Consider the following 13,078-nt stretch of genomic DNA (forward strand, 5'->3'; position numbering starts at 1 on the left):
ATAACTTTAAATGGCCTGACAGACCTCATATTTCTATGTACGCAAGCTAAGATAATGAGTCTTGCAAATAGAGCAAATATGAAAATTGTATTGTCTTCACTATTTCTTCCAAACAAGGTCAACTACACTGGAATAGTTAGGGATTTTATCCTCCATTTACCACAACATCGGAGTATAGGGGTCTTGCATTGAAATTCCCCATTTTGGGGGGAAACAATGCAAAAACGATTGATTTGGGAAATAGATAACAGAATAATGTATGCACCAAGTTGTTTTGAGATCATATTAGATAAGCTAAATTAACAATTTTTAAACTGAACATCTCCATTTCATGTATTAAAGGTTTCTCCACGACTGCAAGGCTTCTTGGATCGCATGTTAGTGAGGGACGCCTCACAAAGAGCTACTGCATTTGAACTGTTACAGCATCCCTTCCTGAGGAACGCAGACAAGCCAAACTGCTTAGTGTCACTCATGAGAAACTTTCGTAACAGCCCTTGCTGATCAAAACTAGAAGACATTGACATATGTATTTTGTAAGAAATGGTGCAGATTTTATGTACATTATTATCATATCTTAGGTTATGAACTATTTACGTGTTTGTGCATGTGGTTTTAAGATTTATTTTTTAAGGTTATTTAGAAAAATAGTACATCTTGAAATGTGATTATTAAAGTAAACTTATCAGATATGATCTGCAACACGTGAAAATGAGTATTATGCCATATTTGACCACTGTAGCTCCAGACAAGCCTGCACATTCAGGATGTGTGGCCAGGAGCTACCCTGTCTGCTGATGAAAACCCGAAACCTCTCGTGACTTTATAGCCAACATGGTAGCTCCGAACGAGACTGTGCAGGTGCCCATGCTGGTCTGAAGCTACGCTGGCCCTATATGACATGACAACCATTTTCCCATGACGCATGTCATATATGAAAAAAGATAACAGGATATCTACCTGGTTGTCGTGATTCTGATTTAGGACAAGGTTGAACATGTTGTAAGTGTGAATCTTATTGCGTTCTGTTAGGTGTAATCAAGATCAATTTTGGGAAACTGTAACCAGAGTCAGGAACCTTTAATAAGTAAGGTCAAAGGACCCCAAAAACAAAGCACTTGGAAACTACTGATGGCTGATAAAGAAACTATTGAAATGCAGTCTATGTATATTAAACTCATAGTTAAGTTGATAGAAGTGCATTGTTTCAAGTATTCAATTTTGTTAGTTTTACCATGCATTGACAGACCACATATTCATATGTACTGCAGTTGTTTGGAGCCCATTTCAATTTTGCTTCATATACATGTGTTAACCATTGAATTTCCATTTCTCGGCATGACACCATGAAAATGCAAGATGTTTTTTCATTTGACATACTTTATGTGCTATATTCCTAACACATCATCTTTTTATAATATTTTTCTTGTATTTCAGTTTATGTTTAAAGCTTTCTGTTGACCATCAAATAAGTTAATCACATTGACACTTGAACCTTGATAAAATTAGAGAGCATTATAACGTGAGTTGTGTGTAATATTTGGTTGTGATTTTGTTTACATAAATATTTCTTCTTATTTCTTTAATTAAATTTTTTCCTGGAATCTTGTCTTAAGCCATGAGTTATTAGTCTGATAGTCAAAATATCCCATTCCATCATTAAATTAGCTCTGAAAAGAATCTAAAATGTGAACATATATATAATATATATACAGGCATTTGAAATATTACCAGCTACTGGCATTTCATGGATCCATTCCTTTATCATTTATATGCACATATTGGCAATGGTATGAAAATACCTATATGTCTATACTTAAAACATATATGAAAAGTCAGTAGTTCATTGTTGTTTTTTCCACATAAGTTTACATCAATCAATTGCACGAATTGCATCTTAAATGTAAGAAACATTTTCTAAACAATTGTTGATTGACAGAATGGTTCTTGTACACTGTAGATGTGATTGATTTTTTTTATGTGGAGAACCAATGTGCTGACTACTTTAGCATCTCATAGGTTTCCTTAAATATTTGTTTTAGTTTTTATACTATGATTTGCATTTGTCCAACCTGTTGTTATTTCCTTAAATCTGTTTTGTTTGCTATGTCTGTGCATGGAGTGTCAAATTTGTGAAGGCGTGTCTTTCTGAAGTGATGGTTTTAAGTTAATGATTTTATACAGTTAAGTTGCTTTTATACTTATTTTTTGTGTTACTATTTTATAGTCATGTGCACTGTTTTATTTGATATAAATAATAGCTCTTATTATTGTTTGAGGTAGATAATTTTCAGAGATATATGGTGAGATTTTTGTAGTGAAATGTGAGAATGACGTTCTTTTCTGTGGCTACTTCTGATGTCAAAAAGTTTACAAAACAATTATTACACCTGTCCAAGATATAAAAAAAATTAGCATGCCACTCTATACATGATATTAATAAGTGTGATTTTTAGCTCCACTGTTTTCGGAGAAAACCCGAGGTATTGTCATAGCCTGTTTGTCCGCCATCCACGTCATGCTTAAACCTTAACATTGGCTCTAAAATCAAAAGTGCTTCCACCTATAACCTTTAAACTTCATATGTAGCTGCACCTCGATGAGTTCTACACGCCACACCCATTTTTGGGTGACTATGTCAAAGGTCAAGGTCACTGTGACCTCTAATATAAAACTTCAGACAAGCTTTCATTTATTAAAAACTGCACCCGCAGCCGAGGGTTGGCACTCGCTATGCGGTGCTGTTGTTAAGCTTTGAAGTGTTAAGTTAATGTCTGACGTTAATCCATAATTTGTGTTTATATGCCAGTATTAGTGCGGTCTTATGTTTTTCAAATATCCGTATATTTCAGAATAGGATTTTGGTTTATTGTAAGTTGTGTATTTTTATGTCCCCCACTATAGTAGTGGGGGACATATTGTTTTTGCCCTGTCTGTTGGTCTGTTGGTCTGTCTGTCTGTTTGCGCCAACTTTAACATTTGCAATAACTTTTGCTATATTGAAGATAGCAACTTCATATTTGGCATGTATGTGTATCTCATGAAGCTGCACATTTTGAGTGGTGAAAGGTCAAGGTCATCCTTCAAGGTCAGAGGTCAAATATATGTGGCCAAAATCGCTCATTTTATGAATACTTTTGCGATATTGAAGATAGCAATTTGAAATTTGGCATGCATGTGTATCTCATGGAGCTGCACATTTTGAGTGGTGAAAGGTCAAGGTCATCCTTCAAGGTCAGAGGTCAATTATATGTGGCCAAAATCGCTCATTTTATGAATACTTTTGCAATATTGAAGATAGCAACTTGATATTTGGCATGCATGTGCATCTCATGGAGCTGCTCATTTTGAGTGGTGAAAGGTCAAGGTCATCCTTCAAGGTCAGAGGTCAAATATATGTGGCCCAAATCGCTTATTTTATGAATACTTTTGCAATATTGAAGATAGCAACTTGATATTTGGCATGCATATGTATCTCATGGAGCTGCACATTTTGAGTGGTGAAAGGTCAAGGTCATCCTTCACAAGGTCAAGGTCATCATACAATGTCAAACATCATATAGGGGGACATTGTGTTTCACAAACACATCTTGTTTGAGATATGCTTTCAAATACTATTGCAGCTAATGTTGTTGAAATTCACAAGTAGTTCATTGTATTTATATATCACTGTTAATACTTTCCCATATGTTACGAGGCTTATTGTGACACCTTTTGGACTTTTATACGGTACCATACCACTCATGTGAAATTGCATTTAGGACGGTTTTTATATTTTGAATATCCTGAAAGCCAACCTTTCTTTCATATTTTGCATTTTTAATCAATCATGCAAATGACTCATTTTGTATCATTTCAAATGCAATGTTGCGTATATCTCTAATGTATATTTCTGTTTTGCTACCAATTGCCCATCTAGGGTACTCAGTTCTTAATTTTTCTAGTTACTTAATATGAAAGTAGTACTTAGTGTAAAGCTCGAATAGACACATCATAGTATGTTACAGTTTATTATAACTTGGTTTTGTTGAACCAACAGCAAAGGTACACACATCAACAGTGACCTGCTTAAGGGTATTTGCAATCCCAAATATATGGGGTAGGACATATGAGCCATTCTCTGCGAAAAGCGGGCTTAATACATGTGTGAACAGTATCGTCCCAGATAACCATGTGCAGTCCTAGAACATATTTGAAAAAGCTACATTGTTACTGATTCCAAGTACACTTTAAAAGAATGCAAAATTACAAAATTCAATTTGGTGAGCTGCATTTCACTTCCATTTAAATGTAGATAACACTGTATATATGTACAGCACTATGATAATATATGAAATGACATAGTATATAAATATATATATATAAAAGTAATTATTTCTTTTGAACAAATGTATTATAATTATTCATCATTTATTTGCTTATTATTTTAGTCATTATATCTAGTACGCCTTTTAATAACTAATCCACATTTTTAGTTTCCATAACTGTGTTGTATATTTTTCATTTAATGTTTCCGATTGGTTTTAATTAGTGATGGATAGTAAAAATACAGAAACAAGCTGTATTTTCTATGTGAATCTTAATCACTAATTTCTTGAACAAATTGCCCTTTGGAAGAAGAATTCATGCCTGTAAAACCATTTATTAAAAAAGTCTTTATTTCTTTTAACCCGTAAGTTTCTGTTTGCAAATGTATGTTATATAATCTTCTTTTAAGGCAATAATACTGTTTCTTATATATCAGTCTTTATTTTATTAAAATCAAACATATTTGTTTGTGTTGTCAATTAATAGTTTACTTGGTCAGTTTGTTTCTTAAAAGAGTAAATAATTTCAAGACACTATTATTTACAATAAAAATGCTTTATTTTCACTGTTTATATAGCACCCAAAAAGGTGCCAATGTTACAACTTGATTATCCTAAATATTATTAAATGAAACAATAACTTTCAACATTTGTACTTTAAAAACAGATTATTATGTAACAATTATTTCTGTGCATTTAAGTTAATAGTGTAGTTTAATGCATTCCATTTTAGATACATGTGCATGTCAATTAATTTTTATGTATACATTCACAATTTTCACATAGTGTAAATAATACGTTTTATAGTTCTGCATTATTCTGTCAACATTTTACATACTGTACAAAATAACTTTATATGCAGTCTATACCAGATGGTTATGGAAAAATAAATATTTTATAGCATTGCTTGCTTACTTTATCCCTCTCATGTTAAACAATAGGTGAAAGCAACTGAACTTTTTAAGATTTGAATAGCATTTTTCTTCATTTCATCGGTGTATGAACTGTCTGGAAAATTACGCCTAATTTGCAGCATAAATTAGGTGTATTTTTCCTGACAGTTCATACACTGACGAAATGCAGAAAAATGCTATTCAATTCTTATAATTACAACAAAAAATTATCTTAAAGCTGAAATTCTATCATGGTAAGGGTCATAAAAGTCCTTTTTAATCTAGCGTATGAATCTATTTTCAGTTTCGGTTTCATCTCCGTCAAATGGGTATATCGTTGAAGTTCGCGCAAAAATATAACGTCATTTCGCTATTGACCAATAAAAAACAACGCCATTAAGTTTCGCGCAAAACAAAACGTCATTTTGGCAACTTGTTTATGACCAGAAAGGAGCCCAATGAATATTCATGTTTCAATTTGCATACGAAGTGGGTTCATCGGAAAAAGAAAAAACAGTCACGTGAACAAATTATCCAATCAGAATGCAGTATTCATATGAAAGTGACAGAAGTTGTAATTATTATATTATATGAATTAAATGATTCAGCCACAATGTACAAGTCAATGACAAACAAATTATACCCAGCACTTATATCTTAGATTATGGCAAAACATGATCAGCAACAATCTATGAGGTAAAGACATGACAAAGAACCATCCTGATGCAATCTACCTGATACAGCCAAAACATGATCCAGCCACATTCTACAAAACATTACAATGTCTCAGGCCTGGGGCAAACCTCATCATCAACAATCTTGATGTAAAGAAAATGCTTGATCAAGCAACAATCTGAGAGGTATTGACCAAGAATGATCTACCAACAATATATCGGGCGATGACAATCTACCTTATAATGCTCTATTGGTCATTGTCTGCTTGGGTACTACTTAAATGTACTCTGGGTATGGAAAACATACTGACACATACATGGCAAATTTAGACTGTATCCAAGTTTTATCCCCGCCCAACATCCAATGTCGTTAAACGCGCTGCAGAATGCAAAACAAAATTCTTTCTGACCAAAACCTGCCTCGATATGCTTTTTGAACAGGAGCTTGGATAATATAACGGCCATTTTACAGAATATTGACATAAATATTACAATAATTAATTAAATAATTAGTCAACAAGGACCAATTTAGCATTAGAATTAATTATATTTTCTTTACCCTCGGTACATTAAAGTATACTTAAAAGGACCCGGGGTACATTTCTGTAGTACCTGAGCTGACAAATTACAATCAAGCCCTAATTTAATGACAATGCATGCTCCAGCAACAATCTGAGTGGAAATGACTCTGTATGATCCAATAACAATTTATCATGAAAAGATAAACCATTATCCATGACCATCATCATTACCCCTTTTTTATGACGGGGTACATCACGGTCATAATCAACATCATCAATTCCAAATCTACAACCTCTTAAAGTCAATCATCATCATTAACCACTAATGCCATCATGATCATGACAATCATGCAACAACCATAGCCATCGTCAGCACCATCATCATTAACACTTACATCATCATCATATTCAGGACTGGTTTATGGAAAATCATGGAGAAGTTCGGCTGTCCACCAAGATTCATCACGATGGTACGCCAATTCCATGACGGTATGCAGGCCCACGTTCTCGATGATGGTAATCAATCTTCACCCTTTGAGGTCTCAAATGGTGTCAAGCAAGGATGCGTTTTAGCCCCGACACTTTTCAGGATGATGTTAACTGCCATGCTTTCAGATGCCTTCTCTGAAAGTGACCCAGGCATTGACATCAGGTACCGCACAGATGGGGGAGTCTTCAACCTGCAGCGTTTAAAAGCCAAGACCAAGGTCCAGTTCAAAAGGCTAAGAGACCTTCTCTTTGCAGATGATTGTGCCCTAAATGCTTCAACAGAGGCTGACATGCAACAGAGCCTGAACAGATTCTCAGATGCCTGTGACAGCTTTGCCTTGACAATCAGCACTAAAAAGACTGAGGCCATGTTCCAACCAGCACCAAATATCCCTTACATCAAGCCAAACATCTCCATCAAGTCTCAGCGTCTCAATCCTGTGGAGAAGTTCAAATATCTTGGTAGCACTCTATCCAGAAACGTCCATATGGAGTACGAAGTCAACTCCTGCATAGCTAAAGCAAGCTCTGCCTTTGGTCGCCTAAACAAAACTGTATGGAACCGCTGAGGTATCACAGCAGCGACAAAGCTCACTGTGTACAGAGCACTTGTACTCACAACATTACTTTATGCCAGCGAGACCCGAACGGTCTACCAGAGACACACCAAGAAGCTTAACCACTTTCATACAGTATGCCTCCGAAAAATACTAGACATCAGATGGCAAGACAAGATGCCAGATACTGAGGTCCTGAGCCGTGCAAACATGTACGGTATCGACACCTTACTACGGCAAGGCCAATTTCGCTGGGCTGGTCACGTTTGTAGGATGGACGACACAAGCATCCCGAAACAGCTGTTCAATGGTGAGCTAGTAAATGGCTCACGCTCCAGAGGTGGTCAAAAGAAGCTGTTCAAAGACTCGCTGAAAGTATCCACCAAGCTGTTTGGCATTGAATCCGACTCATGGGAGAAGCTCGCCCACAATCGTAGTGCTTAGAGATCGAGTCTAAAGGTCGGAGCGAAAGAAACGCGAGCAGCACCGTGTCTGCCTTGCCGAGCAAAAGAGAGCAAGGCGGAAGGAGAGGGAAGCATCTGATGCACCCCATCTGGACCATCCTGCCCGATATGTGGAAGGGCGTTCCATGCCAGGATTGGATTAATCAGTCACCTTCGCACCCACAACACCAACCACAGAAACACAAACAGTTGAATTCATGGTCATCTTCGACAACGAAGGACGAACTATATCATTGTATTCAATACCATGCATCATATGGGAGCAGTGGTCTAATGGTTGCAGGCTGGCTTAGGGATCGAGAAGTCTCAGGTTTGAAGCCTGCCCTGACCACTGGAATTTCCTTGAGCAAGAAATTTATCCCACCCAGGTGTATAAATGGGTACCTGTGAGGGAAATAAGCCAATGTGCCGTGGCTGCATACTGCGCCAAGATGTTAACGGACGACTTTTGACCCAGTGATCAGGGAAAATGTAAAGCGCCTTTGAACGCATATCTCAAGTATGATAATGGCGCTATATAAATGTCGTATAATTTTTCTTTTTAATAAAATATTTTTATACTCATCACCAGTATCATAATCATCACCACAATCACTGTCATCATCATTATATTCATCATCAACACGAAAATTATGTATCATTACATATTATCAATACCGCCACCACAACAACTATCAGCAGCAGCATCATTATATATATATATATATATATATATATATATATATATATATATATATATATATATATATATATATATATAATAAAAGTAAAAACACGTGTCTGGGATTTTAAATATATATTGATATTGTATTATGCCCTGATGAGCTATGCGAAACGCGTTGGCTAAATCAATATATATTTAAAATCCCAGACACGTGTTTTTACTTTTATTATATAATATTCACAATCTGGATGATTACATTTTACTTATATAACTATATATATATATATATATAACTATATATATATATATATATAACTATATATATATATAACTATATATAACTATATATATATATATATATATATATATATATATATATATATATATACTATTTGATAGTGATTTTTTTTCCAGAGAAGTTGAGTTTTCGTTATAATTTTAATATTTTTCCTTCAAAATGATGTTTTAAAAATTAATATCATAGCCACACGCTTGTGATTATGAGGACCACCGTATTTTCAATCAAAATAGATAAGAGCTTGAGACGACCCCCCTAAAAAGTTGTCCGAAAGATGGCAGTACCGACGATTCGACGTCATTGTATATGATCACGTGGTCTTTGTACTTCCTGTGTTATGGAAAACATAGAAATTAGAAATTGAAACTTTGGATTAATTAAGCCCGAGCTGATAAAATCCAGGTATTGAAGCATTAACATTATAGAAACTTATCTGCCATATTGCTGTTATTTTGATATTTAGTTTACAGCACAAGTGTTTCTGTTTGCGCACCTTTACAGGTGTAATAACAAGGATTCTAAAAATGGGTGGGGAATGTGTATTAATTAAAGATTATTGTGCAGTTTAACAATTTCTTTTAACAAATCACTTATTTCTGGTTCTGCCCCTTCTGACTGGTCCATGGCTTTTGTAGCTCCTATTTTTTAAAAGGTGAAAAGTACCAAGCTAGTAATTATAGACCAGTCTCATTAACATGTATTGCTTGTAAATTGCTAGAGCATATCGTTGTTAGTAACATCTTAGACCATCTTGACAACTTTAATATCCTGGTGGACAACCAAAATGGCTTTCGGGTCCGGCGGTCTTGCGAAACCCAACTTGTGGGTTTTATCCATGTCTTAGCTTCTACCATGCAGAGAGACCAGATGGATGTTGCCATCATGAATTTTAGCAAAGCCTTCGATGTTGTACATCACAGTAGACTGTTGCTGAAACTAGCCCATTATGGCATCACGGGCACTACACACTCTTGGATTAAAGCTTTTCTTGGTGACCGTAGTCAACAGGTTGTTGTAGATCGGGCAACTTCCACCATGGCCCCTGTAATTTCTGGCGTACCCCAGGGATCAGTTCTTGGGCCTCTTCTGTTTCTGCTCTACATTAATGATCTACCTTCGTCTGTGAAGTCAAGCGTCCATCTATTTGCGGATGAATGTGTCATGTACAGATCCATAAAAACTTTGGCTGACACTATTCAGTTTAAGAGAGATCTAGATAGTCTATCATTGTGGGAGCTGAAATGGATGATGTCTTTTAACATAGAAAAATGTCATATCATGCATGTTGTCTTTTAACATAGAAAAATGTCATATTATGCATGTTACTAGAAACTGTAAACCATTAAAAACAGCCTACACTCTTCACAATCAACCTCTGTCTGTTTTATCTTTGCGTTGAAGTAAGCTCAACTTTAAACTGGTCACCTCACGTAAATAAAATAAGTAGAAAAGCAAGCCAGAGCTTAGGATTCTTAAAACGAAACATTCATTCTTCTAAAATGGAAACTAAGGCAGCGGCATATAACAGCATTGTTAGACCATCCTTGGAATATTGCTCTAGTGTGTGGGACCCTAACCATCAGAAAGATATTGATAAAATTGAAAATGTTCAGCATCAAGCTGCCAGATTTGTCACGAATAATTACAGCAAGACACCGGGCATGGTCACAAATATAATTAAGGATTTGAATTGGAATACATTGCAATCAAGAAGACAACAAGCTAGACTCATTTTGTTCTATAAAATACAAAATGTAGTATATAAGCATGTTGATGTCAGTCCCCTTCACTATCTCACTCCATACATTAGACACTCACGCCATCACCATCACATGGCATACCAAATACCACCAAGTACAGCTGCTTACCACAAATTTTCTTTCTTTCCAAGAACAGTTGTACAATGGAACACACTTCTATCTTATGTAGTCAGCGCTGATACGATCCCTGGATTTAAATCAGTGCTGTCTACATCAGTGTTCCTTCCTTAGATTACATGTTTCTGCTTTTATCCTGTTTATAATTCGACTAATATTCTCACCACATGCACAGTTGTATATGTATATTTTTAAGTCTTAAGGACTTTTGTTGTTAGGTTTTGCACCTTTTTATGTCCCCCACTATAGTAGTGGGGGACATATTGTTTTTGCCCTGTCTGTTGGTTGGTCTGTCTGTCTGTCTGTCTGTTTGCGCCAACTTTAACATTTGCAATAACTTTTGCAATATTGAAGATAGCAACTTGATATTTGGCATGCATATGTATCTCATGGAGCTGCACATTTTGAGTGGTGAAAGGTCAAGGTCATCCTTCAAGGTCAAAGGTCAAATATATGGGTCAAAAAACCTAAATTTAATGTACGCTTTTGCAGTATTTCAATATTCAAGATAGCAACTGATATTTGGCATGCATGTGTATCTCATGGAGCTGCACATTTTGAGTGGTGAAAGGTCAAGGTCAGAGGTCAAATATATGTTGCCAAAATCGCTCATTTTATGAGTACTTTTGCAATATTGAAGATAGCAACTTGATATTTGGCGTGCATGTGTATCTCATGGAGCTGCACATTTTGAGTGGTGAAAGGTCAAGGTCATTCTTCAAGGTCAGAGGTCAAATATATGTGGCCCAAATCGCTTATTTTATGAATACTTTTGCAATATTGAAGAAAGCAACTTGATATTTGGCATGCATGTGTATCTCATGGAGCTGCACATTTTGAGTGGTGAAAGGTCAAGGTCATCCTTCAAGGTCAAAATTGCTCATGTAATGTCACTTCTGCAATATTGAAGCTAGCAATTTTATATTTGAAATGCATGTGTATCTCATGGAGCTGCACATTTTGAGTGGTGAAGGCCGGTCAAGGTCATCCTACAAGGTCAAACGTCATATAAGGGGACATTGTGTTTCACAAACGCATCTTGTTTTATCACTGTTGATAGGATTTTCCTGAGTGGATTGAGTAACTTGGGAAACCTATTAATCTATTTCTTTTTAACCCCCCAAGCATGGCCATAATGTATCAGTATTGAAGATAGCCATTATTATAAAAGAAGAAGAAGAAGAAAGCTCATATGTATCGTGTAAGTACCTGTTATCGAATAGCACCTATTATCAGACGTTTTGTTTTGGTTCTGTATGCACATGCGCAAAAGTGCGCATGACGTCACATTGATAAACAAATGGTCGCACATGAAGTCCATGACCTACTTGCCTACTTAGCTTGAAACAAATGCGCCGAAAACAGGTTAAAGAAATGCATTTATTGTTATTTACACCGTTTTGTGTGTTTTTTGCTATTTCTTTTTGAATGCATTTATCAAAACGTGCATTTACACACCTAAAAGCATATTTCCGTTTGCAATTTTGATTGCAGCAGACGCAGATTTTTTCGCCGAGTTCGGGTCACGTGATAGTCGTGTGACTTTGGAGTAGTATTTATGAAGTGTTGGGTAATAGGTCATGTTAACATCGGCCGCCATTTTGTTTTGTCTGCTAGAGGTGACAATAATCAGGGAATCATTGTTAGGAATTCTTGAAGGTAGTTTGCTGGAAAACTTTACAGATAAATCATTCATTGATTGAACTGTTAGTCATTTGTTAAAACAAAATGTTTTTGTCATTTTAAGTGTTTCAGTTTTAAGGTAATCTAACGTAATTTCTTAGGTGTTCAATAACTGGTTCGTCCACCATAAGGGCTGATTTCGATTAGAATTTAAAAAAAAGAGATTCCATTGTAAAGTAAGAAAATCGTCCTTCGTATATTTTCTCTTTCCTTTGTTATGCTCCCTTTTTGAAGAAAAGGTTGCCCCCTTTTCGAAGAAAAGGTGGCATATAGTGATCAGTCTCGGACTGTCTGTCTGTCCGTCTGTCTGTCTTTCTATGACACTTTGCGTTAAGGTTTCAAAAGATGCTCATAACTTCTATGTCCCTTGAGATATAACCTCCATATTTGGTATGCAAGTGTATATAGACAAGGCCTTTCCATACACACAATATTTTTCACCCCTGTTACCTTGACCTTGAACTTAGGGTCCGCGTTTAGATTTCGAAATCTGCGTTTAGGTTTCGAAAAATGCTCATAACTTCTATGTCCCTTGAGATACAACCTTCATATTTGGTATGCATGTGTATATCAGTGTTTTTTTTCACCATTTTGGGAATGGGGCCGGGTCCCTTTGGATTGGGAAAGTTCGCAGCGTTTTAAATAAAATTG

General features: G+C 35.8%; 2 protein-coding genes across 10 annotated transcripts in view; both read left to right on the forward strand.

Annotated features, from left to right (window-relative positions):
* LOC127872795 (serine/threonine-protein kinase PAK 4-like) overlaps window positions 1–11,625 on the forward strand; it is a 57,474-nt gene extending 45,849 nt beyond the window's left edge. For 5 of the 9 annotated variants that reach the window (XM_052416197.1, XM_052416196.1, XM_052416199.1 and 2 more), the window contains exon 10: window positions 343–5,213. In XM_052416197.1, coding sequence (XP_052272157.1) covers window positions 343–504 — 162 coding nt within the window. In that variant the 3' untranslated portion in view covers window positions 505–5,213. Of the gene's footprint in view, window positions 1–342; window positions 5,214–11,448 lie in introns of those variants that run through there. The other 4 variants (XR_008045789.1, XR_008045790.1, XR_008045791.1 and 1 more) reach the window with 4 other exon arrangements.
* LOC127872790 (signal-induced proliferation-associated 1-like protein 2) overlaps window positions 9,142–13,078 on the forward strand; it is an 87,940-nt gene continuing 84,003 nt past the window's right edge. The window contains exon 1 of the mRNA XM_052416179.1: window positions 9,142–9,269. The gene's annotated coding sequence lies outside the window, so the exon portion shown is untranslated. The remainder of the gene's footprint in view (window positions 9,270–13,078) is intronic.

The sequence above is a fragment of the Dreissena polymorpha genome, chromosome 3 (genome assembly GCF_020536995.1).
Source record: "Dreissena polymorpha isolate Duluth1 chromosome 3, UMN_Dpol_1.0, whole genome shotgun sequence".
Classification (NCBI taxonomy): domain Eukaryota; kingdom Metazoa; phylum Mollusca; class Bivalvia; order Myida; family Dreissenidae; genus Dreissena; species Dreissena polymorpha.